Source organism: Osmerus mordax, chromosome 16 (genome assembly GCF_038355195.1).
Source record: "Osmerus mordax isolate fOsmMor3 chromosome 16, fOsmMor3.pri, whole genome shotgun sequence".
Taxonomy (NCBI): Eukaryota; Metazoa; Chordata; class Actinopteri; order Osmeriformes; family Osmeridae; genus Osmerus; species Osmerus mordax.
In genome coordinates, this window is record NC_090065.1 from 8,270,962 (window position 1) to 8,287,637 (window position 16,676).

The window sequence follows — 16,676 nt, forward strand, 5'->3', positions numbered from 1 at the left end:
TTCTCTTCACAATCTTGAAATGCCATAACGCTCCTGTGAATGTGCATTCTAAGGTACTGTTCATCCGCAGTTGGCTGTATTAATTCTACATTCAAAGGGAGCTTGTGTTCCAAAGAATCCTTTCAGCTGATCTTCCACTGCCATGAGCATCCTTAATCATCTCCCTCCCACTTCAACGATCAGCGAGAAGTCCTAGACTGAGCCGAACTGCTACTCCTTCATCATCATTAATATTAATTATGATTGTGTGCCTGTGAGCTTCGACTGTGAGAACGAACTCGTCAAAATGTGCTGACATTTGCCTCGGGGCCCTCCATCTCTGTCTCTCCTTCCCCTCTCCTGAGTGTCTCACCCTGTCCATCTTGCGATGCATGTCCCTCATGCTGCCATCCCACTCCTGCCTCTCGCGGTCGAAGCGCTCCAGGAGCTCCGCCCTCTCCCGGCCCCACCTCTTCTCGCTGTGCTGCAGCTTCCAGCGCAGGTCCAGGGAGGTGCTGTGGCTGTCTGCCAGGAGTTGCCGGTGCTCCTCCCTCTCCTGCTGGAAGGCCCAGTCCGGCTCTCCTCCTCCTCCTCCTCCGTCCCCGCCCCGAGCTCCAGCTCCGCCCTGGGCCTCCCCTCTCACCTCCGCCCGTGTCGCCTCCAGCTAGTCAAACATAACAGGCAGCAAACCCAAATATCAGTACAATGAACACTGATACCAGTAAAGTGAAGCATCATTGTCACACAACCCATCATGTTCAGGAACTGCCTGATGAGATAAGAATTCAGATCTTGTTAACAAATGTATTTCCATCAATGTTCAGCAGGAATAGGCGCTGGTTTTCCGTTCCCAAATTTGTACTTCAAACTACATATACTCATGGGGGAAGCCTGAACTCTAGTTTTGGGTGTACTGCAGAAACTTCAAAGGAGTTGAGCGAAATAGGGAAGTCGTTGAGGTCTCCCTTCTCCTTTGCAGTGTAGAGAGCTTTGTTATCTGCACGCTGCCTTTGATCACACAACGTCATAGTACAAAGCAGAGCAAGCAACACGTATCTGCCTCTCACACTGTGGGAAATGTGCATCCCAAAGTCTTTAAACATCCTTAGTTTACATAATTCTCATTCAAACATCTAATATCCCTTCAAAGGGGCTTTTAACAGTCATTTAATGGCGTACTCAGATTTACTCAGATTTACTTTACATGTGTGTAGCTTCTTTTAATAGCATGTGATGACTAAATTTCAAAGTCGGTTTGGAGCTGTGTAAATATAGAGAGATATTTTGGAAGCGACACGGTATCAGTGACCAACAGAAAAGCCCACATGGGTTGTCAGACGAGCAGGCCATGTCATCTAAAGAACATGTTTTAAAGCAGAATATATCATTTAATAAGTAACTACAGATAAAAAAATAATGTCAAGTCGACTCACTGTTGCTATATATGAACCATATATGATCCCAGAACATATTGTAAGAGGATTCAAATATTTACATTTAGTCATTTAGCAGACGCTCTTATCCAGAGCAACTTACAGTAAGTACAGGGACATTCCCCCCGAGGCAAGTAGGGTGAAGTGCCTTGCTCAAGGACACAACGTCATTTGGCACGCCGGGATATATATATAATTTAAATGAGCAAACTCTGCTCTGAGTAAAAATATGAGCTTCCACACCACACATGCAGTAGTCTACAAACACAAGGATAAACGGTGCAGATCCCAAATGTTGCCGCATCTGACCCTAATCAGTGACATATTGTACTTTTCAAGCTAGCCATACCCATGCTGGAGATCGATGCAGGACTGGCAAGAGCCATCACCCTGTCTGTCCCTGTCAAATGAATGACTTCTCTCCTCAGAGTTCACCATCATGGTGTTTTATACCAAGTTGAAGCGTTAGTTCTGCTCTAGCCTCTTGGGGGTAACCCTAATCCTTCAAGGCAGGCAGCAGGACATGACATCATACGTACCTGTGCAACGTGGCACTTCATCTCTGCCCACTTCACCTCCCAGGAGGCCTTCTCGTTGGCGTAGCTCTGCTGCAGCTGGCACCGTCTGGTCTCCTCCTCCCTCAGCTCAGTCCGGAACTCCTCCAGCAACATCCGCAGGGCATGCAGCACCCGACGGTTCTCCCCCACCTATGGGGGGAGGGGGGGGGCGGGGGGGGGGGAGAGCGAGAGGAGGAAGAGTACTGAATCCATGTCACATTCACAGTTGACACATTTGAGCTGCCATGCCGATATTCTCCACGGAACAGGTGATCGAAACAATCCTTGTTTTGTTCTCTGCCTGCCAGTATTTGCGGTTGGAGAAGTCAAGTTATGTTCTGAAAGTGCTCCTGAAAACTCTTAGCTTCATGCATCGTCTATGCTGAGAGCCCTGAGCCAACAATAGACCCTGGCAAGGGCTTTGTGTAACAGAGAAGTGGTGTGTGTACAACATACAGCCAGGTAATGGCGAAGAGAAGAAGAGACACTTCTTGTGTTGAGGCTTGTGTAAGACAAGCCAACAAGGAGTTCAAACTAGAAATAACAAACACTCCCATGATGGAGCTCATGAAATAATATCCAAACAATTATTTTATTAGATAATATTCAAAATATATAATTATAATTATAATTATTACTAGCTAGGGTTTATCTTCAGTGCAACTCTTGTTTTCTGCTGAGGTGTGAACAAATGCGAGTTTGTGAGTTTTCCCCCACATACTCAATTCTAAATATAGTCTACCAGGCATGTATACCTGTTAATCCACGAATGCGATATTGTTGGGGCTGAAACAAAAATGCCAGATCACTTTACAAACCAGTTTCTTAAAGTTAGGGAAAATCTAAACGGTGCACAAAACAGAGCACTAACAGCTACTGAATAATGCATGTCTGCCAGAGTACTGTTAGACACATTCCTTTAACTGGCACACAACTGTACCACATGCATTTGAACAGACTCCTTTGTGTCTGACAGAGGATACATGTTTTCATGTCAACATGCAAAGTTATGCAGCCATAACAATTGCTATAACCATCCAGCTATCTAGGTCGTCATTCTCATTTGCATACTGTGCTAAGTAGTTACAATAAATGGATGCCAAAAACAGAACACACAAAAAAATGACTAAGTATGTTCTGAAGGGAAATCTTTTAGGCTATGGGTCAAATACAAATGACAGTTTGAGGCTCAATCTAGCAGCCTCGACACAGACACGGCTCTCTACCTGTCTCTGGTGCTGCAGATGTTCAGGGGAATGGAGCACAACCATAGGTCCATGGTCTGGGGTGTCCCCTGGGGTTTGAGGGATGGAGGACCTCTCCTCTCTCTCCATCTCCCCCTCCCCTTGCTCCATGATCATTGCCAGCTCTGGAATGTTCTCCAACTTCTCATACTGGAACAAATAGAATAGAACTGAGAGACAGTGCAGCATCCTCTTCCTCAGGAACAAAGGCCTCAAAGAAAGTGTTGATCCAGTACATGTTGACACTATATGTCTACTTGAATAAGGTTCAGTATATCAGACATGCCCCGCCCCTGCCGGCCTGCTGACCTCAGAGTGCCCGGCCTCGTCCCCCGGGTCGGCCCGGCGGCCCAGCCTCCAGTGCGTGAGGATCCACCGCAGCTTCATGTAGAAGAGGATGGTGTTGTGGCGAAACAGGCCCACCTCGTGCTGCAGCAGGGCTCTCTCCTGGAGCCAGGGGGCCTCGTGGGGCTGCTGCAGCCCCTGCAGCTCCAGACCCCCCCGACGCACCTCCAGACGCCTCCGCTCCTCCTCCTGGGGGGGGGAGGTTGGACATATGATCAACAACTACAACTGCAGCGATGGAGATGAGTGAATGGATATTGTCCTATGAATACAATATACTGTTCTTCTTGCTGTCTCCTCGGTGCTTAAATAACGCGTGTGACAATGTCTGATTGGGCTGGTTTTCCCGGTCCAATACTAGGGAGCCTCTTCAAAGCCTGTTTGTCACAGAAAGCTTGATGTTCTCAGATTTGAAAAACCTTAACAATAAGGGTTCCACGGTTGTCCTACCTGTGTCATAGGACCAAAGATGACCTCGCGGTCGTCCAGCCCAGCTCTCAGCCTGCGTTCATGATCCAGACGGAACTGGGCCTCAGCGCCAGCCGTGTCGCGGAGCTGAACCCACAAGCCCAAAACCCAACACACAGTTCATGTCAGGGCTCTGGAGAAAAGACGTTTACTTGGGTTTTCTAGACCAACATCAATTGCTATTACATGCGACAGGATGAGAAACATTAGCTTTATTCATTCATTCATTCATTACTAAGGGCACTATTCACTCACCAGACGGAACCTGTCTCCTGCATTCTTGTAAGGTTAAAACTGTTGACTAAATATCTTACATCACATGAAAGGATCATTGCTATAATGCCATGAATCACTTACAGTTAGGCGTTAGGGCCATCACTGTAAAATGGGACATAACACATAATGGGAGGTCGCTCTTTGCTCTGTGGAGCAGTTCAGTTGGTGAAAGCATTTCCCTGGTTCACCTCTCTCTCTCTCTCTCTGTCTCTCTGTCTCTCTCTCTCTCTCTCTCTCCCTCTCTCTCTCTCTCTCTCTCCCTCTCTCTCTCTATCTCTCTCTCTCTCTCTCTCTCTCCCTCTGCCCAATGTCAAATGCAAATCGCATACACTCCTAATCCTGCCATGGCCAAGCTGCTCCCTCATTCATTCCTAGATTCATTTTATCTCACAGATTATGTTGGGTGGTTATCCAAACCAACTGTGCCTTAACCCTAACGATAGTTTAGAAAAGTATCCTCTCCATCTGCATGGAGTATAGTCGAAGCATTGTCAGCATGTAGTTGCTGGCTTTTACAAAGAGAAAAGCCAGCAACTACATATTGACAATGCTGAATCTATTTCTTAGTGAAATAACAATTCACGTTACTTAAACAAATCACTGCTGCACATTGTGCAGACTCAGACATTAGGCTGTATGCAGGTCTAAGCAGTATAGGTCATGTATACAGCAATACGTGGCTGCTATCACATACCCTTTTTTTTCTATCTCATCCATACATTAGCATAAAGTCAATAGATGTGTTTTTACATCAATAACAGCTGAAGGGGATTTTCAGTTGCAGTTTCTAGTTGATTCAGAGGACCGCTGTAAGTCAAGGATTTCAAAACCTGTTTGGTTGTGAGTCAGTAAAACATCCAGGGGTATATTATAGCATCATTTAAAAAGCAAGAAATTAAATTAAAAAACTAAAATCTGTGAGTGGGAGTGGTATATTTAGTGAAGAGAACTGAATTGAAAGTTGAGAAAGTGAATGAGGTGAAATCTTGTTCAGAATATAAAAACGAGAAAGGCTGGAGTCAGTGTCACCACTGCCAATAACAGTCTCCTTAACTGTAGATGTTCACCCTCCTGCCCCCTCGTCAACAACCCCAGCCTATAGAGTGCAGCATCACCATTCCAGGCCACCTGTGGACTCTGGTGGTGCCTGTCTCCCTGCTCAGTCCTACAGGTGAAGGGAAACAGAGGAGGCACTGACCTCTGCTCTTAAAGCCAGGGGCCTGTGGTATTTACTGTGTCCCGACGCTCCCCTGCTCTGGGCCGGGCCCTGGCCCTGGGGCTCCACGACTCGCTCCTGTCCTAGACGCCACTCCAGCTCATCCCTCTGACCGGACTGTGAGTGGGGGGGGGGGGGGGGGGAGGGGAGGGGGGGTGGGGGTCAGGGGTAGTGAAGGGGTAGTGGTTGAATGGAGGGTGAGGGGGTGGGGTAGTGGGGGCGGATGAGTGGGGTGAAGGGAGGGCGGGGTATGCGTGAAGCGGATTGTGGGCCAACGGACAAAAACGACAAACAAGAGGGAGGGGTAAAGAAGGCCAAAACGACAAAAACAAAAGCGAAAAATGGGTAAAGAAGACAGAGCAGGGGGAAAAAATCAACTAAAAAGCTACACAGCGTGGAGAAGGACGAACGGACTACAGTACGAAGAAAAGCGCAAAGAGAAAGACCAACTTAAAGACGACGGCATATGAGAGAGATGAGAAGAGAACTAGAATGAGGATGAACAAAATCATGGGCTGAAACATCTGCAGGGAACACAAAGAGGAAAAAAGAGAGGGTTCGGGGGGGAAAAAAGAATGCAAAACACTGGTTATGAAGCGCATGCGATGAGGGATACATGAGTCCAAACCAACAGCTGATAGAGAACCAGGGCAAACTGCAGAGTGCCAGGTAAGCACGCCAGTTGCTAAACAGTAAACACGTGCCTGTAAACAGCCATGCGTCAGAAGCAGTGAGATAAGAGAGCCTGGACCTTGACAACAACAGTCCATCGTCAACATTCTACATTCCTGGTTACCTCGATTTGACCTCAGCCTTTATTCAGTATCTCTCTGAAGTGTTGAAATTGTATTCTACTGTCCTTCAATGGGGGCAGTGCGAGGGTTTTTCCGCTTTGTTTTCGTTGACTGTTAGTAAAAAAGTGTGGCCACCACACCCAACCAGCCTGATTGCAAGCTTGTACAGGCAGAGGGTTGAAGCAGGGAATATGAGCCGTTTCAACACAAATATATTATTTTGAGAATCGAAAAGAGCTGATTTTTCAAATGATGGTCTGGTTTATAGATTTCCAATAACAATGCTTAGTGTCGATAAGAACAATCTTGGTTTGAGGAGCACAGTGTATTTTGACTCATATTAGGCAGCAGGTTCAATGAAACAAGGACAGAAAGCAGGTTTCAAGCCAGCAGGGTTCTTCCATTGGCAACTCACAGTAGAGAGAATCTAGGCCGCAGCTCTGTTCAGGAGTCATCTTCTACACAGCCCAAGAATGATGCTGTTCATGGCATTACAGGTAACGCCATGAACCAACTTTTCAGGTGTGTGTAATGATGAGAGCTGACAAACATGCCAGTCAATGGCTGCAATGATGGCAGTGCATCATGTAGTAAGCCTGTAGGGATGTATTCTCAAGACAACTAGACCTGTTGCTGTTCAAAGAAGCCAAATGGAAGAAGCTGCCTTCCCAACCCTCTCCAGCACCATCCCTAGAGCCGGCTGATGGGAGACGGGCGGCTGCAGGAGGGAGGAGAGCACGGATGGAGGCAGGCAGGCAGGCAGGGCCGCGCGGGGGGTGGGTGTGCATGGGTATGCGGATGCAGCAGAGAGCGGCAGTGCCAAGCAATGGGGGTGGAGGGTACAGTGGGTGGGTGGGGGGGGGGGGTGTTGGTGGGTGCCAGTGTGGCTGAGCTGGGTGGCTCGTGTGGGCAGGGGCTGCTGTGTGTCCCCCTAGGTTGGGCCTGAGGGTGGCTATGCACGGTCTCTCACCATCCCCCCCTGCTAATCTAGAGGGGCTGTAGGCCTACTATTGATTGTATTTATGAACTGCCTACCGTTGTGTGGGGGGAGACTAGAGGGTGTCTGGAGGGTAGCCTCGTTAGCTAAACCAACTCCTTCACACGCTGTCTTTGCTGCATTAGGATCACGTTTAGTACAAGTGACTGCTCACTTGGATGAGTTTAAACCGATCAGGAATAATGGCAACCTTTAAAAAGAGGCCCTTGGGTTTTCTAGCGCTGATGAATCTGGACTGGCCAAACAGTTTAACATGACTTTGCAAACCAACCCTTTTTTACTGCCATTCTAAAGTCTCACCAGACTATTATGTCAACTTTAGGTTCACTGCCAGTTTGTCAATAGTACATCTTGGATGTATTGGCTCTATAGAAACAATGTGAACATATTTTGAGGCTAATGTAAACCAATACCTTATAATGCATGCTTTCCAAAAAACGTCCTTTCTGCTACAGTCATGGGAATATCTACACAGTAATGTTAGATCCTAATGGCTTGCTGCCATACTGGCAGGGCTTCTACCTTCATGATATATTTCGCAAAATAAAAAAGCAGCCAAAGTTGTATATCTGGATGTAGCAGGTGACAGCATACAGTACGGGATTAGGGGAGAAGGGCGACGGAAATTCTGGAGGTTACCTGGAAGTCCGTGACAAGGTCCCTTCCTAGGGTTCCGATGGGAGAGTCCCGCGACATGGAGGTGACCCCAGACAGGAAACTGCTGGACTCTGTGAGGTTGGGCATGGGCGAGAGGTCCTCCACCCTGTCCCTCATGCCCTCCCCCAGGTGGTCCACCTTCTCCATGAAGATGTGCAGCTCCGTGCGGAAGGACTTCATACGAGAGTTGATGGTGTCCAGGACTTGGGAGTCGGATTTGGCCCCGCCCCCTGCAGAGTGATCCCCGCCCCTGAAGGCCCCGCCCTCCAGGCTCTCTGCGCCAGTCACAATCAGCTTGCCGTCATAGATCAGACTGTCGGTGTCTGTGATCAGCCGGTCCACCGTCTTCCCCAGACGCTCCGCCTCCCGCTTCACGTTGTTGAACGTCTCGCGCTCCTCTCTCCTGCGATTGGCCAGCTCGGCGGCGCTGAGCTCGCTGCCGTCGGAGGGCTTGACGCTGGCGAACCCCGAGGTGGTGGCCGTCTTCTCAAACAGGTCCTCCGAGTCGCTCTCGCCGCCCACGGGCCCCTCCCGCTTGGGGTGCAGGAGGAGCATCCGGCCCGCCTCCTCATCCTCTGTGGCCTCCCGGCGCCCGGCGTCGCTCTCGGCGTCGCCGTCGCGAGGGCTGCCCGTCCGCAGGCCCAGGTGAGCGGCGAGGTCGTAGCGCTGCACGTTGGACATCAGGACGCGGTTCTCGTACTGCAGCTTCATCACCTTGCCGCTCAGCTCGTTGATCTGCATCCGGGCAGCCTTCAGCTCCTCCATCAGCACCCCGCTCCCGCCGTTACCGTTGCCGGGCTTGTAGAGGCCCGCCTCTCCGCCCGCCGCCTCCTCGCCCCCGGCCGAGCCCACGCCGGGGCCGAACTTGAAGCGGTTGAGCTCGGAGGTCAGCTGCTTGTTGTGGTCCTCAATCTCGGAGATGGAGCGCCGCAGCAGCTCCGCCTCCTCCTCCACGAACTGCAGGTGGCGCCGCAGCTCGCTGGCCGAGTCGAGCGCGTCGCCGCCGTACGGCGAGGAGGGCACGCTGGAGAAGGGCTCGCGGCCGAAGCAGTCCCTCTCGTACTGGCAGCGGATGTCGTCGTTCTCCGAGCGCAGGCTCCGGTTCTCCACCTCCAGCTCCACGATCTTCCTGCCCAGGATGTTGGCCTCCTCCTCCACCAGCTTCAGCCTGAGGCGGAGCTCGGCCTCCCGGGTGCTGTGGGGCCCCCCGCCGGGGCAGTCGGCCAGGGGCAGGGGGCTGTCCACGTCCCCGTACACGGACTTGTACTTCTGCAGCTCCTGCTCCAGCTCATCCTTCTCCCGGCCCAGCTTGGCCATCTTCTTCCTCATCAAGGTGGACTCCTCCTTGGAGAACTGGAGCTGACACCGGAGGTCTGCACTGTCCTCCTGCACGAGGAGAGAGAGAGAGGACAGAGAGGGACTGAATTGTTTCGCGTGAAGCCGTTTGAACACACACACACACACGGCGTTACATTGGAGGGAAGGGCCTACCTGGTTAATGGATTTCTTGTCCTTGAATGCTTCTCTGCTCCCTCTCCTCCTTAACGCAGTCTGGAAAGAACACAAAAGAAATGTGAAGGACTCATTATCGCACGAAAGAAATTAGTCAACTACACCACGAAGAGATTACAGGTGAGCAGGTTTCCATTCAGAATGCTGTTTTTTCAAAAGTGAAGTAGCAGATCCAGAACACTACTGATGACACTACGGTGTACAATAAGATCATGGCAGCTGCAATAATGAAACATAATTACGCAATTAATCCTGACGGTCCCTATATGACTTAGTACATATTACATGGATACATGCAATTACTAATGAATTATGGAATAACTACAGGCTGAGGGACACTGCATAAATTCACATGGCCGCTAATCTAATGTGGATGCGTTACATAATGTTCTCATCGTCAAGTCAAAGGCCAAATCTAATAAGGAAGCATTTTTACTAATGCAGATCACATGACATGGCATGATGGCAGTCTCTGATAAATGCACAGAGGCGTCTTCATGAAGGCTGTTCCATCCAACCCATCTGGTCGTCATGGAAAGCTTCCTGCGCAACTGAGTCAGGGGGTCAGAGGAGGGAAGTCCCATCATCTAGATTGCACTGCGGCGTAACTATGGTACAACCGTGTTTCATAAACCCTACAAAACACATGACCAACACTCCAAGGTTCCAGTCACCAGAATATTCCAAGCTGACAAGATGAAGACAAGCAGTTCAACTCGTCTCAACCAGTCCATGAAGTCTCTGCAGACCCGTGCTTAACTGCAGTGCTCTGGGATGTGTTCAGAGGGTAGAGAGCATAGAGCAGTGTGCCGTGTGCAGTGCCATGCTACATCCTGCTATGTTAAAGATGCAGTATGGAGCAACAGTTCCACTCACAACCCAGAGTGACAGGCGTCTTATCCCAGCTCAGATTCAGCGGTTCAGAACGTATCAACAATACTGGCTGCTAAGCATCTGCCTGTCCAATGGGGAAATGCGTCCTAATACTGGAGGCTGCACGCAAAGCCTGGATCAAAAGTGTCCTTCCGCACGCTAGCTTAGAGGTTTAACTGACGTATTTTCAAATACAATCATTCAATTGGAGCTAGCCCGCTGCTTTTCTTGTGACACAGGCATGATGAGCGTAGAAGGAAGAGCACTGTCATGTGCACTCACATCATGCACACACTCACAGAGAGAGACCGACGGGGAGAGTGAAAGTGAGAGGCAATCCTCTATGAATATATTGAGCTTCTCAGTGTGAACCTTATTCCCAGGTCCAGATGGCTGGTGAGGGTATTTCAAGGTCCAGATGATCTATGTGACAGCTATGTTGCTAGGCACCCCCGCCTGCGGACATGTGTGACCACACCCACTCAGGACATACATGGTCCTGCAGTGTCCTGCAACTTCAACTTCATGACCGCCAGAATTATTTAGACTTAAAATGCTATAACGCATGAATAATTGTACCTCCATGTAGACAACAGCTTGTTCTGTTGAATGTTAACCTAACGTTAATGTCATAATTTCCACATCTGACATCTGAGGGAACTCCACAATCCTGTAAAAGTCCCCTTAAATAGTCCTACCGGCCAGCTTGAATCATTTATGGCCTGACACATGGAAAATGTGAGGTTGACCTTGTTCCGCCCAGAGATGGACGTTGACTCACTCCCTGGCTGGGTTACAAGTAGGGAAAGCCCACTTAGATACGGCACCAAAACACGGGTCCTAACACAGGGAGGAGGGTGGGAGACAGGATGTAGGCTGAAAACACGTACATTCACACACATTCTGTATTCTCCTTGAGTCTGAGGTGAGCTTCGACCCACAGTCATGCCTCGAGGAGCCTCCAGACTTTCGGCACTCCAGTCTGATTCCTCATCCATAGCTTTAAGCTTCTGTCTCCTGTCTGAAGAAGTGAATGGTGGGAGGGTATTCAGTAGATTTGATTTCACAAACGCTAATGGGAGGTGATTGGCCTCTGAATACTTGGTAATTCTGTGTGTATATGAAAGGCAGCATTGCTTTAAGCAAGCAACTGGTCCGATACTTACGATACAGCAGAGTCATATTTGCAATAAAAACCCTTAGCATCTCCTTCTCTGTCTGCGCTCTCTCTCTCTCTCTCTCTCTCTCTCTCTCTCTCTCTCTCTCTCTCTCTCTCTCTCTCTCTCTCTCTCTCTCTCTCTGTCTCTCTCCCTGTCTTTGCATTGAGAGAAAGAAGGAACACTTTTATCATGTGAAAGAGAGAGATACTTTCATTGCTTACACCTCTTCAGTTGCAAGCCTGCCAGCAGTGTGGAGTAGAACAGATCAGCCCACGCACCTTAAGGTGAGACAGAGACAGGTGCCTAGTATGCCAAGAGAAGAGACCATCAGTTCCATCACACTGGAACTAGTGAGAGATATAGCCACGCAGCGCTAGCTGGTATTATCCCCCCTAAACGCTAAACGTAACAGTCCAATGTGTCCCCAGCCAATCAGATGGCCTGCCGGAAGCTGAGGTCTCAGTGAGGGCTGGGATCCCTGACACTGTCCCTTAATTCCTGCTCTGGGCTAATCTCTCCTGGGAGACACGGATTAAAGCATCTCCCTGAAAGCTCTAAAGGCCCAGGCTATGGCTCCCAGGGTTCCCTTTGGCTGCTGTACCCAGATTCACAGCCAGACACAAGAGGAGAACAGGAGAGAACGCTGAACACTTCCACATCCCCATATGGGTGGGGTCAAACAGTCCTAGGAAGATCCCAGAGGATATGTGTGAGATGAAGATTTATCTTTAGATAAGAAGGCCTTGCCATTGCATCCTAATTGGAGAGATTAAACACATTTTCACCATAAAATTGATCAACAAAGTGTGCTGAGGGAAAACATTCTGTCTAATCAACCAACAGCACAACCAAAGTAGAAAAACATGGTGTAGTCCCTCCACTTGCACATAATGGGTTTTCAAAATGTCAATAATAAAATGTTTGGTTTGGTTTACGTTTACAAATACTCACAAAATATTATCCATTTGGAGTGTGATTAGAAATATAGAGGAATCTCGCTTTACTGATATACTGTGTAGCTATTATAGTTCTACAACATTGTAATTATTATAATTTTTGACTCAGCAAAACAAGCAACAGAGACCATAAAATACATGAAAATTCCTGCCCACAAGCCCCTACTGTGACAACTTAACTGAGACGGTGACTGAGCATTGAATGGTGTGAATGAACACACAGCCATCATTAACAATGCTCCTATCACTGGTGGGCAAACTGGCCCCTCAGGTCATCTGCTGTTCCTGATCAATCTGCTGTCTGTTACCAACACAACACAAACACACACAGCCCATTCCCCCACCCTCCTGATGACTTTGATGAGCCATGTGTGAGACTGGGACAAGAAAGGGTGAAGAAGATGAGAGGTGGGGGGGGGGGGAGGGGGGGGGGGCTGTGACATACAGAAAGCCCACAGTGCCTGTTCATTGAGTCCTGGGGTAATCGCTGTATAACTACAGTCTGTTAATCCACCAGTCTGGCTAGGGCCCAGGGGACTGTAACCAGCCTCACCAGACAACCACCCTGCACCAGCTGGGCCTGCCTGCCTGCCTGCCTTCAAGCCTGCCTGCTTTTCTGCCTGCATGGCAACAGAAAGAAGAGTGTGTGTTTGTGCGTGTGTGTGCGTGTGTGAGAGTCAGCATGTGTGTATGTGTGCACAAGGCTGGGCTAACGTGGAGGATTCACTTTTTCAAACAAAGACACCACTTTATTACAGAGCTGTCAAAAGCTGCATTCAGGTTGGTTGAATTGCCAAACCATCCATGGGTGTAAAGCTAGGACCCAGGGGACACACTCCTGCAACACGAAGCATGTGCTTCAGGTTCAGCAGACTACTGCAGAAACAGTCCAACACTGCACCAGTTCAAACATTCTCTTCCATGGATGTGCTGGCCCTTCAATGGTTTTACCAGATCGTTTTTCTCATCTAGCCTCTCAAGAGTCTTACATTAGGCTTTGATGCATCCTGAAAAATATGGCCAAGTCACATCCTGCTGTGACATCACAAGAAAAACATCCAGGGAATCCAACGTGGGAGGGACAGAAAGGAAAGAAAGGAAGCAAAGTTTATTTATTTGTTATGAGATTGAACAGCTTGACCTATGAGTTTGTTTACAGCAAGGTGTGTGGAGGGTAAAATAGAGCGTCTGCTGCCAGTAATGAGATTATACAGGAAGTGCGGTGTGACCAGCGAGGGTGACATCACACACAAAAGGAAGTGTTGCGACTCCTCGGGTGGGACTCGGACGGTTATTTACATCACTGACAAAGCCTTGATTTATAATTGCAGCACAACCATATATTTACCAGCAATAGAGCGTGGAAGGATAAGACCATATAAAAACGTTCACACAGATATTATACAAGCAAGAATGACCTGAGAAAATAGCCTCGCTAGACAAGCCGGTAAAGTAGCACTTCATAACTTTCCTTATGACCACGTGTGAGAGCAAGTGATGCTCTCTCCTTAATCACATTATCACACCAGAGTGGACTATTACTACAGACATACACGACAACATGCCGTGTGTGTATCTATGGAAACATAGCCTCTTACAACTTCACACTACACAGTGATATGTCAGCACGCTTTGCTATTTTTACATTCGCTATCAATCTTTAGCACCAGCACCGGCCTATAGTGTAAATGGGCCTATACTGCAAACGGATAAACTGTCCAGGGCAGACTTGGCATCCCCAGAGTACTGAACTCCCCTGTTGGATAGGGCACCGTTGGGCTACAAAATGCTCTGGCTGAAGCAGATGACAGCCTCTGAAAATAGCAGCGACAGGGGTATTTTAAAAATACCTAAACCAGTCAAAGCTAACTGAATTAAATTAATCCAGTAAAGTGTGTGCATCAGATGTTCTGTGCGTGGTGTGTGTGTGCCTGTGTGTGTGTTGTGTGTGTGATGTGTGTGATGTGTGTGTGTGTGTGCATGTGTGTAAAGTGTTTAGCAGCGAGACAGCCTGGAAGCAGCACATGGAGGTCACCGCAATGTCAGGCAATACCCAGCGGACGTGAGCATCTTATAAACAGACACAGCATAGCACCTCGAGCTCGACACTACCCTGCAGAACCCTGAAAACCAAAGTATGTTGGTTGTAAAAATAAAAACCTTATCAATAAAAAATACAGACCTTTCCCTTGATGTAGACACATTTTTTTGGCTACACATAAACAGCTTTCTATTTAAATGTTCACGTTTCCTTTGTTGCTCCACGGCACAAACTTCTTGGTAGATGTGGATGAATGTGGAATGTGGTCATGTATACAGAATGCTTATTGTCATACTTGTATATATTCTTCATATGTTAATCCCAGTCAATAGTATGGCGGTATTAGTATCACTTTGGCACATCTACCGTGTTGCTCACATGCTCTAATGCTTGTATAACTTGTTTCCCTGACGTCCACATGTTGTCGCAAGAGTTAATTAGTTTAATGTGAAACTCAGAGTACAATCTTTTTACTTTCACAATCTGTCTGAAATATATTTGCTACATGTCTTCCCTACAGTATATCTTCCTAAATTATGTTTTCTTCTCTATCAATAACAGGATGTTCTCTGGCCTTCAGAGACTTTGCAAAAGCCACCAGGAGACTGCTGTCAGATTTCCCCCTGATTCTTTATAAATCTCACTCCGTTAATATGAGAGTGGATATTATTGCTTCAAATCAAGAACCCGGGTAGATGCCATACTGTTGATGTATATGGACATTTCTTCCAGACAACCGCTCCCATTGGACCACACCCTGTGACACATTCTTGTGTGGTTGCAGCAATTAAACAGCAGACTTGATAGCTTGGTGTGTGTGCACATGAGTGTGTGTGTGTGCATGTGAGTGTGTGTGTGTGGGTCGCACGCACAGTGTTCTTCTCTGCTGAGCTTGCTCGGACGTCAGTCTGATTGTCACACTGCTTCCCCTCACATTCGACCAAACCTCCTTACAATTCCGGCATGGCGTGGAGCTCTCCGAAACAACACTGCCTCGTAAGTGTCCTATCTGGCCTCAGTTCGATACAGCCATGCCAACTGGCAAGGGACATAATACACACACGCACCCCTACCTCCCCAAACCATCAGAATATACTTGTTAATCACTGTTTAGGGAAATAAGAACATGAAAGTAATTTGCAATGAAGTGCAAATTGCATACAAATCCTTTTGCAGTCTACCAAGCATGTAATGACTCTAAATTAAACAGTTCAAAACAAAAGGTATAATTAGCCACTTTTGAATACCTCACCCTGTGACAAGGACTGAAATGCACGCACGCTCCTCCTATAGCCTCCTCGTTATTCCTACCAAGATAAAAAGAACCTGCACGTCGTATCATGTAGCACGTAGTATCAGTTACTTTCTTATGATAGACCGGTATGTGTGAATGTGTGTGTAATCTTGAATACTCATTTGGCTGAAAGTCTTAAGTGCTATGATCAGCATGTCCCCTTGTAAGAGGACAGAGAGAGAGAGAGAGAGAGAGAGAGAGAGAGAGAGAGAGAGAGAGAGACATGGGGGTACAGTGGAAGCAGCCACCATCAGCAGGCCTGCCACCACAGACGGATGTGCAGCTACTGTAAATGCTGTCTTTGTTACTGTAGCCAGCTCCTGTGTCTGCTGTGTCTACACAACACAGGGGCGGAGCTGCCCTGGCACCTGCAGACCGCTCTCCAAGTCCGTACATTTGTATGCACAACAAACACACATTTGTGCCGGTATGTGCCTTTGCATGTGAACACACACACACACACATACACACACACACAGACACACACTTCAGTAACAAACACACAGATCAGTAACAGTAGCCAGCCAGTGAACAGTAATAAAGCCAGCCAGCCAACCCTCTAAGCCTCACAGTAACTAATGACTCAACGCCTGACTGAGCTGCCCATCACTGGCTGCCATGGTTATGGGACTGTTAGAGAGAGGGAGGTAGAAGGACTGGACACTGGGGACATAAGATGAACAGCTGGCCAAAATAGGCCTGTCTGATTCTAAATATCCATTAACCTATTATTGAGCTGAGGCTGAGAGCCTGAGGTGATTAGTTATTGAACGGGTGGGCTTCTTGAAACATCAGAGCCTTTTATTTGACCATACTGTATACTCTCCTGTTCTAACAAATGATCTGTTCAAAGCCTGATAGAGCCATTTATGTA

The 16,676-nt window shown here is 48.1% G+C and overlaps 1 protein-coding gene across 2 annotated transcripts in view; it reads right to left on the reverse strand.

Annotated features, from left to right (window-relative positions):
- Positions 1-16,676, reverse strand: part of LOC136959420 (microtubule cross-linking factor 1) — a 32,891-nt gene that overhangs the window by 7,058 nt on the left and 9,157 nt on the right. For both annotated transcript variants that reach the window (XM_067253750.1, XM_067253751.1), the window contains exons 4-10: positions 9,458-9,517; positions 7,949-9,352; positions 4,009-4,113; positions 3,523-3,747; positions 3,196-3,363; positions 1,952-2,119; positions 353-643 (exon numbers count right to left, since the gene is read on the reverse strand). In XM_067253750.1, coding sequence (XP_067109851.1) covers positions 353-643; positions 1,952-2,119; positions 3,196-3,363; positions 3,523-3,747; positions 4,009-4,113; positions 7,949-9,352; positions 9,458-9,517 — 2,421 coding nt within the window. The remainder of the gene's footprint in view (positions 1-352; positions 644-1,951; positions 2,120-3,195; positions 3,364-3,522; positions 3,748-4,008; positions 4,114-7,948; positions 9,353-9,457; positions 9,518-16,676) is intronic.